General features: G+C 39.4%; 2 protein-coding genes across 2 annotated transcripts in view; one reads left to right on the plus strand and one right to left on the minus strand.

The window, feature by feature from the left end:
- The window catches only part of tmod1 (tropomodulin 1), a 307,955-nt gene that overhangs the window by 54,320 nt on the left and 237,223 nt on the right, over positions 1 to 16,412 (minus strand). The gene's annotated exons all lie outside the window — the stretch shown is intronic.
- Positions 4,949 to 6,253, plus strand: fgf20a (fibroblast growth factor 20a). The gene is made up of 3 exons (XM_037689748.1): positions 4,949 to 5,276; positions 5,740 to 5,843; positions 6,008 to 6,253. The coding sequence occupies exons 1-3, from the start codon at positions 4,949 to 4,951 to the stop codon at positions 6,251 to 6,253; spliced, it is 678 nt and encodes a 225-aa protein (XP_037545676.1).

The following is a 16,412-nucleotide window of genomic DNA, read 5'->3' on the forward strand; positions in this document are numbered from 1 at the left end:
TACCAGCATATGTTTGTGTGTATATGAAAATAATTCTGAAAGACCTGCAGCAAAATTGAAATACTGTATAAAGTATTGATCAAGACCTTTTAAAAAGATTACTAAAACATCTGCCTTCTGTAAAGCTTTTTGCAGAGCAAGCACTGTAAGGAAGTTAAAATTGAAGAATGCAAAAGTCTGAAAATCACAAGAAACATTATGAATAATTTGGCAAAAATAAGTCTCAACAGAAACCATAACAATCTTGGAGATAAGAATGTTGGTTATAAAAAGAGACAATGAAAAAAACACTTTATGGCTCATCTCTTTGTGTATTTTTGGTACAGAATCAACACTTGATTTAAAAATAATATAGCATCAACAATGTTTTGTGCTACTCCGACGTTATTGTCATGCTTTCAAACTTATAGCTTTCAGTTTGTGTTCACATTAAAAATGTCCTGATTAGTTCAGCAACGTGCAATCATTTGAGTTTCAAGCAATATGGAGAAAGTTTGTAGCAATTAAATTCAAACCTCATCAACAAAGAAAATTTGCTATATAATTTTAATCTAAAAAAAATATTAATCTCTCACTGCAAATAAGGAAAAAAAAATTTGGAGCATGAGTACAATTTAAAGGAATAAGCTATGGATCTCATAGATATATTGAACCAATTCTAATAGGTCATTTAAGAGTTTGATCATTGTTTGATCTGTTTGTAACTAAACAAGAAAGTGATCCACTGCACTTCATGTGTGAACAGGTGACAGGCCCATCCATTAAACTTCTGGTCTTTATTCTCACAGCATCAAAGTCATGAGAAAAGCCCCATCAGGCTAACGTTAGGTCCCACATGTGAAGACTTAAATGAAGAGTTTATCTTTGATATTTGTTTGATATCTGTTTCTCACTGGCTTCTTTGATTCTCCACTTACCTCTGGAAATCTGATTCCACGCTGACCTTCAATGAAAAGTGACGATTGACAGAAGTTGAAGTCGTCGGTCATTCACAATCGCCCCACCCCGCTCTGTAAACCGAGAAGCCTGTCTTGTGTCCAGGATGTCTTCATTTTCAACTGTTTTACGTATCATCCTTCAAATCCTCGCTTTGTTGCAAAACAGGGAATGCAAAGTCAAAAAAATGAGAGAAAATACCTTTTCTATGAATGCTGAGCTGCATGATTTAGCTGAAAGTTGCTAATTTAAAAAAAAAAAAAAAAGCTTAAAATGAAAGTAGCAGGACATTAGCATGAACTAACAAAAGGAGCAAAACAATAGTTAAAATCCAGCAAAGTGCTGGCTAAAATCTAAAATACAAGGATACAGGGATTTTTATTGTCATTTACATCACATGTGGTACATGAGGTGGAACAAAACTATGTGCACAGTGTCCCAGTTACATCCAACAAAAATACAAATTGTAAAGAAAAACATTAGTAAGATGCGAGTCATGATCTAAGAATATACTACATTCTCTAAAGAATACACAAGACTAAGAATACACTAAGCACTAATGGTACAAAAACAATGTGCCAAAACAACAGCAGCACAAACATGAGAAGGAAATCCAGAAGAAGATTGCTGAAAGCAGCTAAAGGTTTGCTAATAGCTAAAATAAGTGTAGTCTTTTCCTTTCGGCTGCTCCTTTCTTCATTGGTCGTCACTGCGAACTATTGAGCACGAAGACTTGCCAATTGTTTTTACGCGGGATGTCCTTCTTGACGCAACCACAGACCACCGAGCTACCACAGCCCTCTCTGTGGAGCAGGGAGCTGCCGTCTGGGGTGGCTGGGGGAGCAGGTGGGGGTTGGGGACCTTGCTCAAGGGCACAGAGTTAGGCAAATGAGGGTAGAGGCAGATGTGGGTGTTTCACCTTTCCAACCTGGATGTTGGCGGTACGGGGAGTTGAACCGGTGACCTTCTGATCACAGGCCCACCTTTAGCCTCTGTGCCACCACTCCCCCTCTAAGCCAAGCTAGCTTCAAGCATTAAGCTAGCCAAATGCTAGCTAAAAGCAACAAAATAGTAGCTTTGAGCTAAAAAAAAAAAAAAGGATTGTCTGAATGTCAAAAGTAACTAAATGCTAGCTAAAAGCAGCAAAAGGTTTGCTAATTGCTAAAAGTCCTGAGCCTGATTCTGCTCGAGGTTTCTTCCTGTTAAAGGGAGTTTTTCCTTTCCACTGTTGCCTTTGTGCTTGCTCAGGATAGGAGACTGTGACGAAGTGAAGATTCAACTAATCTTCTGGCTTCTTTAGATAGAGAACTTTGCTAATTGTTTATTCTATCTATGAATGTTCCTGTGAAGTGCCCCGAGACAACTTTGTTGTGATTTGGCGCTATATAAACAAACTGAACTGAACGGAATTAAAAGTAACAAAAGCCTGCAATCAGGAACTGGCTAGCAAAAAGCAAATGTAACATTGAGAAACAGAAGGATAACTAAAAGACAAAAGTAGCATATAGTTAAAAGTAACAAAAGGCTAAAAGCTTAAGTGATAGCTAAAAGTTAAAAGTAGAAAAACAAAACTAAAATAGAACACGTGCTGAAGCAGATTAAAAATAAAACAATGTTTTTTTTTAAAGTATATCTCAATGCACTGCTGCAGAATGTCTTAGTAAATATTCTGAAAAACATAAAAGTTAGAAAAACTAAGCATCATCATTCATTTTCTGAATGAGCTGAACATGAAAATAGCACCAAGCAGTTACATAGCAGGAAACACATGGAAAAGAAACAATAGTCACACAATGAAAGCTTATCGTTTTCTCTTGACCAAGTAAAAGATCAAATTGTGACTGTTGTTTGTTCCGTACGGGCCTTTTTTAAATTCTATAAGGACCCCTGGAGTTCCCCCAAACAGCAGCATGGAGACCTCTTGCATTAATAACCTCCAGGCTACTTTTTCAGTTATTCCATTACCCAGGTTTTCGATTATATGCTGTGATCTTTTCATATGTGGAGGGGGAGTTGGGGTGGCTATAACACATGGGGGCCCCTCCTCTTCATCACCCTCCACATCATGCTGTGGTCTCTTAATATCCCTCTGTGGCCACAAAAAAGAGTAAAACCAGGAGAGCCTTATTATTAGATATAATAATAATAATAATATAAATAATATTAATAATAATAATGTAAAGCCAGTCACGTGACCCTGGGAACCACTCTCTTGCCAGTGAGTGTGAGGAGGTGGCGTTGACATCTTCATCGAGACCCGGGTCGATATTCAATACAACTGATCAGCCCGAGGCGACTCGGATCGATCCAGTCTCCTTTTACTAAACTTCTCTTTTGTGTTGCTCATAAATACTAATGAACCGAGGGAAGGAGGGACAGGAGCGCGCGCCACTCAGCAAGCTGAGCGCACTTGCCGCGTGCACGCTCACAGACACGTACAAGCCTTTGTGTGTGTGTGTGTGTGTGTCATGTTGTAAAAATGAGGTACATGCAGCGGCCGTGCGCATGCACACCTCGCGCCTGCACCTCATTTATCTTATCAACCGCACTCCCAGGAGACAGTGGAGCTGCGTGGGCGCGTGCGTTTCAGTGCGCGGGCGCGTGCCTGTACAGCTGCCAAAATCAATGATACATACAGGACCCCGTGGCCCCGGGTTTGATAAAACAACAGGCGTAATCAGGCGACATGAAATCCGTTTTGACTGCCCTGCACGCGTGAAAACAGGTGCTCAGATGTGAAAAGATGTCCTTTCTTGCATTAAAATGTAAACTTCTTATCAATAGCAATCATGCATTGAATGCATATGATAAATGGCCTTTTATTGCATGAATGACGCACATGGGTCACTATAAATAAAAAAAACCCAACAACTATAAAACCATAATTTGTTTTCAACAGAATCAATCTCACAACTTATTTCATCCCCGAAGGCCTTCAAGTGTCAAGTGTCAGGGGTATTTTCTAAGTTTGGAGTTCAAACAAGTGTTCTGGTTGCAGAAGATCCCTGCGCTTTGAACCCGCTGTCTTTGATTTGTCTTTTAGGACCACAATTAAGGATACGCGCGGCTTCTCCGTTCAAAGCGCACTGGAAAGATCAATGCGGGGGATTGACAGTCAAGTGATGGCGTTTGCACAGGTGTGTGTGTGTGTGTGTGTTTATATCGGCTGAAGTTACATGAAACAGGGGCAATAAATCAACACCCGAGTGCGAAAATTGCGCAAACGGGGGCTTTCCTCGGTTTCTCTCCGCACCTGAGTCATTTCGAAATGAAGCTGTAAAACGTTTAGGGTGGTTGCGATGTCACTTTCATGCTGTTTGACAGTCTTTCACTCTGTGTGCGTTTACTCCGCACGCAAGTGGTGTTGCGCACTCTGCGCACAGTTTGCGCCGCTGCGACGAGCCTGCTTGGCAGCAAAATCCCCATCAGCCTGTGTGTTTTTTTTCTTTCTTTTTTAAATTTATTATTATTATTCGTAGTAGTTGACATTTCCTCCTCAAAGTCTCTGCGCTGTGACCAAACATCAAAGATGAGGCAGCGGAGCAACGAGCGGAGCGGGGGGGAGCAGAAATGAGCCACACGAGGAGGGGATCCGTGCACATTTGCATAAAAAAAAAGAGCAACTCGGGGGTGTATATCTGAGGCAGTGCGTGTAGAGGTGCAGTTGTGCTGCTGCTGCTGAGGAGGAGCTGAGGACGAGAAAACCCTGATCTGAGAAAAGGGGAGTATCCCAAGGTGAGGGGGGTGAAAAAGAGGGGAGAGGAGAGACGGATAAAAAGAAGAGGACAGGAGAAGAGAAGGAGGGGAGTAACGGACTGCTGCAGCCGGGATAGAGCTCGTGCACGGCAGAAAATAACGCAGGAGTTTCATTGCGCTTGCATGGCCATCTAATTGCCGGTGCGCCAAAATACGCACTCACCGGATATTTTTCCCATCCAACTTTTCTCGTGCCTCGCCTGGTACACGGTGTCTCCTCGCGCATCACCGGGACGTCGGGGGGGTCTAATCTGTGATGGGGGCAGCAGCCGAGGTTGGGAGCTTCGCCAACGGGTTCTTGGACAGCTTTGGTGCCGCTCCGGCTCCGGTCGGCTCGCATTTTGTTCTCACCCCGGCAGGGGCGGTGGACTACAACTCCGCGACGGGACTGATGATGAGGGGACAGGGGGGGCAGCAGCAGGAGCACCTGGTGTCCGCCGAGAGGCTGTCCCGAAGCCTGGCGGACCTCAGCCATCTGAAGGGGATCCTCAGGCGGAGGCAGCTTTACTGCAGGACGGGCTTCCACCTGGAGATCCATACGGACGGCACCGTGCAGGGCACCAGGAAAGACCACAGCAGATTCGGTACAGACCCATTTCCCACCACCATAGTAATACTGTAGTAGTGAATCTCTGTAGTAAAGTGTAAAAAAATATGCAAATTTGGTGTTCAGAACATTCTAATGTATATGATGCTGCATCACCTCCCTCTTCAGGATGCAGGATGCTCTAATGATGCTGCTGAATTAGTGCAAAACGTCATATTTAGTTCATTAAAAGGGATCATCTCCATGCAACAACAGCTGATTTTTTTTATGCCTGCACATTTTATCAGTTTATCTTTCGATCTTGCACATCAAAGTAGACTTTTTAAACGCTTTAGTGTTGCAATCTTTAAGACTTGGACCACTTGAGTCGAATCGTTCTGCAGCTACAATTGAATGCAAATGTTTGGGAGTCAGAAAATGCACATGTTCATGTTATTTGGGGACATTTAAACTTGCGTTTTTTTTGTGGTCATTCTGATGTATGTGATACGTGTGTGCAGGTATTTTGGAGTTCATCAGTCTTGCAGTGGGACTGGTCAGCATCAGAGGGGTGGACAGCGGTCTGTACCTCGCCATGAACAGCAAGGGAGAACTGTATGGATCGGTAAGGATGCAGCTTGGGTCACACATGTTTTTCCTCTGAAAATACATTTTAGTATACTGCAGTGTAGCCTAATTCCTTATTAATGATTGATTTGTTTATTTGCAGTAGGTGGCACTGTTTCCACCATAAAACTCACATCTTCAATTGTCTGCTTCTGTTTGCAGGAAAAGCTGTCAGCAGAGAGCGTCTTCAGGGAGCAGTTTGAGGAAAACTGGTACAACACATACTCCTCGAACATCTACCGGCACGGAGAGAAAGGGGCCTTTTACTTTGTAGCGCTGAACAAAGACGGGACATCCCGGGATGGAACCAGGTCCAGGCGACATCAGAGGTTCACTCACTTCCTGCCCAGACCTGTAGACCCAGACAGAGTCCCAGACTTGTATAGAGACATTCTGGGCCAGAGCTGAGATTGAAGGAAAGTGTCACCCTGCCAAAAAGGCGACTCAAGTGCAGCTAATGTCCCTTCTTCACGGAGATGTTGCTAATCTGAACAAACCAGGATCGTAGCAACAAACACTCCACACTGCTGGAAGTGACGAGACAAGCGGGGGGATCACCAGACAGCTCTTGGGATTTGCAGCAATCTTTTTCAAAGACAAGGACTCCCCATGTGAGACTAAACGCCTCAAATGGCTCCGAGCCCTGGTGATCCTTTCTGGATTTCCTTTATGCTGATGAAACCCAAATACATGCTGGTCCAGACTGCATGCTCAAACACACAAGCGTGGACTTTTTTTTTTTTTTTTTAATTAACCACTGGCTGCTATAGCCTTCTACTGCTGTGGCTGCTGAAAAGGCCTTTTTTGTTTTTCAGCATCGCTCAGGCTGTTGAGTTAACAGATAATAAACTTCAGCGAGTGGCTGGTTTACATAGAGAAGGTAGTTTCATGCACTGGAAAAGCAGGAGAACAGGATGCTGCTCAGAAACAATGGCTTTTCTGCGACGGACGCAAGGAAGATGAGTCAAAGGACAGTTTAAATGTAAATGGAGTTATGGACATTTTGTGGCCTCCTATGGTGGAAGATGTTGTTTTCTGTTGAAACACGCAACTTGTTCAGAAACTCAGTGAAGGAATTCAGCTGTTGACCAACTTGGCTGCAGCCAAACAGAAAGCAAAGGATGGACATTATGGCAGATTTTATTTTTATTTATGAGTTTTTTTCTTCCTTTTTTAGGGCGTACATTATATTTATTTCATATAATTATTTATTTTGAGAATATATTTTTACAGGTATGAAATGAAATAAAAAATATTCAGAACAAAAAAAAAAAGGGAATTTTTGTATTTTTTTTTTAAATTAAACTGCTGATTTAGTTGAGAATTTGATTGGAGACTTTTTATTTTTTATTTTTTTTGGTATCCAGAGGTGTTAAATTCACTTACGGCGGCCAAAATTAAAACCTTTTTCAAACTAAGGGCCAGTTTCAGAATCTACTTGAACTCAAGTTAAATACCCAGCAACTTTTCTTGGTTGCAGGTTCCTCAAAAAAGTTTAATTAATCCGTTGATATTCTCTGTTGCACTTTCCACATCATAATCAAAGATTACAGCAAAAAAAAAAAAAAAATCAAGATAAAACTATTTTACATTTAACGTATGATCTTGGGGGACAGATAAGATGTCAACGAGGGCCACATTTGGCCCTCGGGCCTTGAGTTTGACACATGTGGATAGACTGTTTTAAACAGTTAATCAAAAAAAAAAAAGGATTTAGCAAGAATTTAACCTACAAAATTGTTGTCTTGATTAATAGTTGAAGTGTATGCACCATTCCATCAAGTCTTCTCTTATGACAAATCGTATGAGGAGTAATGAAGCCTCTGCACACTTTTGGGACTTCCAGGTATGTTTCTGTTTTTAAGAAGAGAAAAAGTTGCTGTTGCAGCGTGAAAGGTAAATGCCAACTTTTAGTCAAGTGCCCAAAACTCCAGTAATGCAACAAGACTAACCTTAAAAGTCTGTTTCTTACAACCATTCATGATCATGTTAGCATTTCATATCTTCTTCTTTATAACTAAAATATAAATCTTTTGAAAATGGTCAACACAGAGTGATGGGAAATGAGTAAAAGAATGAGGCTAAATCATTTCTGAGCAGAGCCATGTTTCCTCTTACACACTGCAATTAGACAAGTGACTGGTGGAAGTGGAGCTCTGTTGTTCCTTTTCATCCTTCCCTTACTCATCAGCTTCGTCTGTTCTCAACGGTGTAGCGTGTGTGAGTCATCCCTCGCCCTTACCTGAGACAAATTTGGACTGAGATCACTTTGGTACAAGTGGAAAAGAAGGCTGGGGTTACATTGTAGCATCTTCAGTGATCCCAGCCAGTTAAAAAATTATTATTATTAATAAAGATTGTTTGCATTGACAAAATCATGGAAAAGAGAGCTGTGAGGAAATATAAGGTGTGGTATTTATTTAACAAATAAATCATTAAAAAAAAATTAAGAAATTAAATAGATATTTTCTCATTTTCTGGAAGTTTTATGGGCTTAAGTTGTTCTTGAGCCGGTCAATAAGTTTATTTTTCTGACGAGTCACACCAACGGTTTTATTTTTTGACGTTTTACTGGATTTAAATTTCCCTTTTCTATGCACAAATTTTCTCTAAACCTTTTCATTTTGCTCTAATATATTCATGGTATGATGACTGATTAATCAGTTTGAATTATTTTCTCTTATTTACTTTGCGTGTCCTGTCAGATTGCACAAAATATTTTACAATTTTACAATTAAACGCCTTAACATCCATTATATTCTTGCTGAAGACTCATTACTAAAATATCTGTGTGCATTAGCGATGCAGTTTTATTATAATCGTTGCTATTTTAGGTAAAGGACAAAACCGTTTACTATAAGTTGAATTTGTGCAATGACACAACTTGATAGGCCAAAGCAGCACAGATGGTGAAGATTTGACAGTTTGATGAAAAGCTGGTGAACACCAGTGAAATTGGTATTGCGCTTATTGTGCTGGTTCATGTGTGAATTTGTGCCTAATAAATGATGCAAAGTCAGAATATGCTAAAAATCTGAAAGGTGGGTGAAACTTTAGTCGGCTTTTGGAGTAATAAGAAATATGCAATGTATCCACAATTACACAAAACTAAAATTAATTAAATATTTGATGTGATTGAGGAGGTCGCCAACCTTAAAGTGTGAGTCAATATCCTTATTCATTTGGATCATCTTTAAGTTTAAACCCCACTGTGCACTTAGGATATATGATGCCTGTCATTCTTCAACATCTGTCCAGCTGTGCGGAGACATTGTGGAAACAACGGCCCTGTGAGTGGTGCCTTCACAGCTGTAGCCAACATCAAGGAGACGTTGCCTTTTGTAGGTCAGAGCCAGCATACAGGCTCATCAGCTCTGCAACATGTTGCAGATAAGATTACAGAGTTCTTCAGCTCATATCTGCCCGGCTGCAGAGGCAGGAGCATGGCTACATTGTGTCTAGTTGAGCGCTGTTCAGTTTGTGTGTGTGTGTGTGATCCTCTGATGGGGGTATACAGTGTTGGATGAGAGGGATCTAAAGACAAGCAGCGCCTGAGTACCAGCATGTGGACACTGACCAAGAGCGAATGTCAGATCTTAAAACTATAGGTAGGAAAGAGGGAGGTTTGAGATGAAAGTTTGTAAGAAACAGGTGGGTTTCTGAAAAAGAAAAAAAGTTTAAAAGTCAATGTGGGCTGTTGCTGTTTGGCAGCCTGTCAGGTTTTCCTTTGAAGTGTGTGTGTGCGTGTATGTGTGTATCTGAATGGAGAGGGAGGCTTGTTTATGTGAGTCAAGTTGACTGCATGGATTCATGTCAGCACAATGTCTGTGTGAGTTTGCGTGCGCGCGTGTTTGTGTGTGTGTGTGTGTGTGTGTGTGTGAGAGAGAGAGAGAGAGAGAGAGAGAGAGAGAGAGAGAGAGAGAGAGGTGCATGTGTGTGTGTGATCTGTAAATCTGTGTGAAGGTGAGCCAGGGGTTCTCCTGACTAGAGGGCTGTCTGACTGATGTGTGAAGATCAGTGTGTGCATCTGAGCGTGCACAGTGCCATACCTCCACCTCCTCTCTGCTCTGTCATCTATGGGGTTTTCCGTTGACTGGTTAGATTTCCGTGCACTGCTGGATCCAACAGGTAATGGTCCAAATGAGGATAACCAAAACAAAGACAAAGCTGTGCAGAAAATACTGAAAACTGGTTATTGAAAGACCTCCCGTTACTTTCATATAGCTGTAACTAGAGAAACTGCAGTTCCTGCGAAAATGCATGTGAATGCTTATTGCTGAAGAACTTTCTGAAAAACAGCTGAAATTAGTTAAAATCCTGCTGAAATGAAGCTGAAATAGAAGAACAAGACCAAGTTAGTAGTGAAAGCAGAAAGAACACACATTTGCTGAATTAGGTTTAAATAAACAGAAATGTACATGAAAATTAGAAAATTTGCTTTAAAAAAGCTGAAATTAGCAAAAAGTAGCTGAAAAGTGTCTGAAAAAGGCATAAAGAAGCTTAAACTACCAGAAGGAAGTGGAAGGAGCTGGAATGAGTCCCAAAAATGTGGAAATAGCAGAAAAATGTTAAATTAGCATACAAACAGAAAATAGTAGCTGAAATAACAGAAAAAGCTGAAAGTAGCAGAAACAATTTGATAGGAGCATAACAAGCTTAAATTAGCAGAGAAAAGTTAATGAAGCGGAAAGTAACAGAAATTACCACAATTTTTTTTAAATTATCTGAAAATGACTGAAATTAGCTAAAAATGCAACAACAACAAAAAAAGTAGCTGAAAAGGTAGAACAAGCTTAAATTAGTAGAAGAAAGCAGAAATAATGTGAGAATATAGCACAAAGAAAGTGTACATTATCTGAAAAAAAGCTATAATTTGCAACAAAAACAGCTGAAAGGTAGCTAAAAAAGAAGCTTAAACTACCAGAAGGAAGTGGAGAGAGCACATTTTTTGCTGAATTAGACTGAAAAAAAGTTGAAATGAGTGCAAAAAATGTAGAATTAGCCAAAAAAAGCTAAAATTATCACAAAAACAGCTAAACAGTGCAATAGCGGAAAAAGTTGAAACTTGCAAAAATAAGCTGAAATTAGCAGAAAGAGGTTTGAATAAGCACAAAATGTTGTAGTTAATAGAAATAATCTAAAAGCATCACAACAAATGCTGAAAAAAACAGCTGAAATTATCAAAAAGTAGCAGAAAACATTTGCATTTGCGCATGGAAGCTAAAAACAAAGCTGAACCAGAACAAAATGTTAAAGGAGCAGTAAAAGGTTGTAAACAGCTCTAAAGATCTGAAGGATGTAAAATGAGCTCAATTAATTTTCGATGAGGAAAAAAAGTGGCAGCAAAGGCTAAATGTTGTATTTCTAAAAGCCAAAGTTGCATCAAAAATCATAGCACCCTTCTCTTGAAAGAGCTGAACATTTTGATATAAGATTCGTTGAAATAGCACAAAAATTGTGGAACGAGAAAGATGCCAATTAATGTACGGAAGAAAAACGGATCACAGTAGAATGATTCGTGAAGATTCACACAATAATAAACTGGATATGCTGAAAAGATCAACCATTTTTGAATAGATTTACAAAGGATAAAACAACACCTTCAAAATGGGTGAAAATAAACCGCTGCTGTTTTGCAGTAAAACATTTAACAGCGTTGACATTTCCAGTTTTAAATGTCAGGCATGAAATGAGTGTTAGGACCCTTCTTCACCCCGTGTAGGAGCTTATTTACTGCAAAGCTCTGGTGCAGCTTGCAGTTCACACACAGGTGTTCATCCTGCAGCCGTCAACATGCACTCAAAGGGCATGCGCCTCACGGTCCGTCATCGCTGCTCTGTGCACAAGATTAATGGCTTTCCCAATGACTCAGCTGTGGTGATTTCAGACGAGAAAAGCACAAGAAATGAGATGACGTGTCCTTCTTAAATTCTTAGACGTATTAGACAGAAAAGAAGTCATCAAAGTTTTGTCTAATCACTGACTTCATTTCTTAGACCCTGTCATCCCCAGCAGCAGCTGCATCGTAATAAATTTGCATTTTACAAGAAGAAACAACTTAATCCTAGAATGAAGTGCGGATTAGGAACGTATTTGCTCTGCATGTTTTTATTAAAGCTTGAACAACACGCATGAACATTTGGAGTTTCATCCATTTGATAAGGTTCAAAACAAGTGACCTTTTGAAGCATTTTAACTTCCCCCTATTTATAATATGTGATCAAACTTTATGGTGTTTTATCATTGGTATCAAGTGTGTTCCCTGTAAAACTAACCTCGTGTTTCCACTGAAACAAAACTTTATAGTGACTTTCTAATGTTTATGTTAAAAAAAAGTCATTTCGACTCGTAATATTTAACATTAAATGTTGTTTAGAAAGTTTTAGTTTTGTCACATGATTTTGGTGAGGACAAGATGGCAGAGAATCAACGCTGTCTTTTAAAATAGTTTTATACATGAGTATTTTCTTATTTAACATCTTCTGTGAGAGACAGCAAGTCTTTGCAGTGATTAGAGGCTTTATGAATCATTGTACTTTTCAGTACCGTATTTTTGGGATTATAAGGCGCATTAAGCAAAACAAAACAGTCAGATAAGTCAAACTTTATTTAACACATTTACAATAACCACATAAAATCGGTTTGAGGTCAGTAAGCACAACCAGAGTTAATATATAAAGCGCACCTCATTATAAGCTCAGTCGAAAATTAAAGGAATTTAAGTGCGCCTTATAGTCCGAAAAATACGGTACTTAAAAAAGACGTATTTATGAAATACTGTGTTAAAATGTGTGTTTTTATATTTTAGCAGGAAAAAAAATCCCATTGCAGTTATAGAAAGTTGAATGAGGTGTTTTGTCTGTTGTAAGAACGACAGTAAGAGACGATAAAAGGCAGGCAATAATGATATTGCCTGTGCCTCATTTGTTTGTCTGTTAGCAAAATATCTCATGCATCAGTGGACAGATTTTAATACAACTACGAGAAATCAATTATTGGAGCTGTATCTACAACTGATTTACTTTAAGCATCAACCTGGTATGCAGCTGAAGCAGCTAATCAGATTTAATAAACACAAGAATAAGTCAGTCAGTCTTTAAGATACTGAGTTAAAATTTGGTGTAGATCAGAATCATCCCCAACATAAACTCTGTGTGCTGCGAGATCATGGAAGATCTTTGTTTAAAACTTTAATATGTGTAGACGACATGCATTCCTTGAAGAAATGCAAGATGAGTTTGTTTTATATTTGTATAGAAAACATTAAAGTAAAAAAAGTTGTGCTAGAAATACCCGTCGTTCTTCCGTCACTCCGTTGGTCCATCCACAAAACTGTTCAGTGCTTAAAATATTTAATTTATCTAGTAACATCAGTGTAAATATCTGTGTTTTAATATAAATGTTATGAGCTCCTGTGTCAAGTCAGAAATGTGTATTTTCTCAATACTGTGCCCCAGTAAATATGGTGAGGTTCAGATGTCCCAGCTTTTTACCAGCCTTGAACGCAGCATCACCACTGCATCTGGAGCAGTAAGAAAGTCTCAAAAGTCACATTCACTGAGAAGCTGGTCTGTGCACTCAGATCCGTCCGTACCATGGTGATTTGTGCACTTTGACAGTTTGTATGTGCAGAATATTCCTACTTGTGCAATTTGAAATGGGTAAATTTGAAAACCTGTTTAGGCATTTGTGAGTCTTGTAGCATTATAACACTTTTGGTTATGCTTGTGGATCTTACTGTGTACATACAAATCTCATCATATGTTTGTGTGACTATCTAACAAAAGTGAAGTCAGGTCCGCTGGACTGATTAAAAAAATAAATAAATGTTAAAACCTTTCATCTTTTATCCCAAATACTTTGTCAGTCTGAGGAGCTGCACTAAACTCAATCTTATAAATAGCACCTTTTCATAGTAGATCAACCAGTCTGCTGGTGACATCCAGAACTAGCTGTGCATTATAAAGGAGGACCATCAGCCTAACGACCGATCGTTAGTCGTAGAGGGCTGAGTGACTACTTTTAAGACTGTTTTCTTTATATTACCACCACATATGGCCATTGTGTGGGCTAGATAACTTCAAAAATAAGCAACACGCCAGTTTACAGTTTGGTGTGTAGCTGCATCTAGGTGTAAAAAAGGCCACTATAGAAAAATGAATGCCATGTCAAAATCCAAGATGGCCACCACCAGATGTATGCCGTATTTTCCACCATACACGTCGCACCGCCGTATAAGTTGCATCAGTCCCAATATGTCTAATAAAGTGAGAAAAAAAAATACATAAATATGTTTCTTTGCCATATAGGTCACTTTTTTTATGCATCACTGCTGACAACCTGGAAATGTGGGCTGGTGTTGTGCCAAAAATCGATTGGCTGCCAAATGGCGGCCATGAGAGCGTGCACAAGAGAACTTTAACAAGAATTTAACAAGATTAACACTTAAAAACAATTATTTGTTTGCTCGAAACTATAGTAAAGGTGTGTCTCAGTTTAACTTTTCCTTAATAAATGCACTTTGACGGTCAAATCAGCTGCATTTGAAAAGTATTTGCTGCCTCTGTTCTCCAGGAGCGTGCAAAGAGAAGAAATCAGGAAGGAGGAACACTGCGCATTTCTTCGAAATGTAACAAGATAAGCACCTAAAACAATTGTTTGTTTGCTCAACATTATAGCAAAGGTGTGTCTCAGTTGAACTTTTATTTCATAAAGGCACTTTAATGGTCAAATTAGCTGCATTTTGCCAGGGCGGCACAACACAATAAAGCTGATTTGACGGTTGCTCCAGGCATGATCCCGGAGCTGGATGAAGGTGGCAGACTTTGGCAAGCCGATTGTGTCATTAATAGCCACTTTTACCTGTTACATACCATACCATACCATACCATACCATACCATACCATACCATACCATACCATTTTATTTATAGAGCACTTAAAACAGCGACAAGGACAACCAAAGTGCTGTACAGACAGAACAACAGGTAACACACAAAGCAATATACAAAATGAAGTAAATCAGAATATAGACATAAAAACGATGCAGATAATGATGACTTCATACATGACACAACAGCTTGCCATACTTCTTGAGTGCCATCTAGCGGCTGAAAATGGTAGTGTTCAACATTTTCAGTCAGAATGAATGAAAACAGTCATATCTCAACCAAAAATTGATTTATAAATATGGGGAACAAATCCATAAATATGTTGCTTCAGTGTATAAGTCGCATGTCATGCAAATTTTGCAAAAAACGTGACTTATAGGCCAAAAAATACAGTATGTAAACCATCAAGCCTGTTAATTGAGGAAACTATGCAGTTCTTGTTAAGTTAAAAAGCATAATTTCCTCAACTGATTGGGGTGGCCTGTGGGGTGGCTGGAGATTAATCTACGGTGGCCAAGGCCACCCTGGTTCCATCAATGCACCTGGTGGTGGATAAAATTGCTCCTTCTATTTGCCAGGATCTGTTTCTCACCACCTGGGACAAACAAAAACAAGAAACAAATACACAGTTTAACTCCTACCCACTTGAATATCTTGCACCAAAACATTAAGGTACACTTGCATTCCCTGTTCAAGTCCAGTCAAGAAAACACTCATCTCAAAAACTATAAACATTCACTATTCAATTCATTCAGTGATGGCGGACCTCGTCATACCACTTGTAATTTACTAGAACTTTATTTAAAGGATGCTCAAAGACAAAAATGTCCAAATATTTCCAAAGAAACAAAGCAGAGCAAAACCACATGGCAGTAAATAAACCAAGTGTTCTTGGCGTTCACCTCCACACCCTGCTGTTCTTTTCTCTGTTCCAATGAAAGAGTGTTACCTGACAGTTTTTTGACATGCCACAGATGAAAGATTCACTCTGGTACACATATTTTCCACCCTGTTATCACCGTCAGTTTTTAAAGCAACTACTGAACGTGATGCGGAGCACATGACAGACTCCAGGTCAAACTGCCTTTAACTCAAATCCGCAAACTTGAAAGCCACAAATTAAAAGAAAAAAACATGGTTTGGACATGAGATTAGTCAAAAAGGAACAAAGAACGTTCTGTCAAGTGAAGCGATTTTAACAAAAAGTATTTGAATTTTAGGATTATGAACATTATTGGCAGTTTAAACCGAGAGCTTGCAATTGTGCAGTTTTATGAGCTCCGGGGTACAAATGGTGCAAAAACAAAAATCATTTGTCATGTACACATTTCAACACGTAATAATTAGTAGACTGAAATAAAGTCTTAATTAACTGACTAATCTGCAGTTGCTCAACAATGCATTTTTCCATAAAGAGGTAATGCACAGCAAACTGCACAAAAATTACAGCTTTAGCATTTTGATTAAGTTCATAAATGCACATAATCAAACAGAATACTTTAGATGCACTATGTACACTGCATACTCCAGTCTGAAATAGTTTCCTCTTTTATAGTGGACTTTTCCAAGTCCTCAAAATATCCATCCATCCATCCATCCATCCATCCATCCATCCATCCATCCATCCATCCATCCATCCATCCATCCATCCATCCATACATCCATCCATCCATCCAT

This window comes from Nematolebias whitei, chromosome 16 (assembly GCF_014905685.2).
Source record: "Nematolebias whitei isolate Nwh7 chromosome 16, NemWhi1, whole genome shotgun sequence".
In the NCBI taxonomy this organism is placed as follows: Eukaryota; Metazoa; Chordata; class Actinopteri; order Cyprinodontiformes; family Rivulidae; genus Nematolebias; species Nematolebias whitei.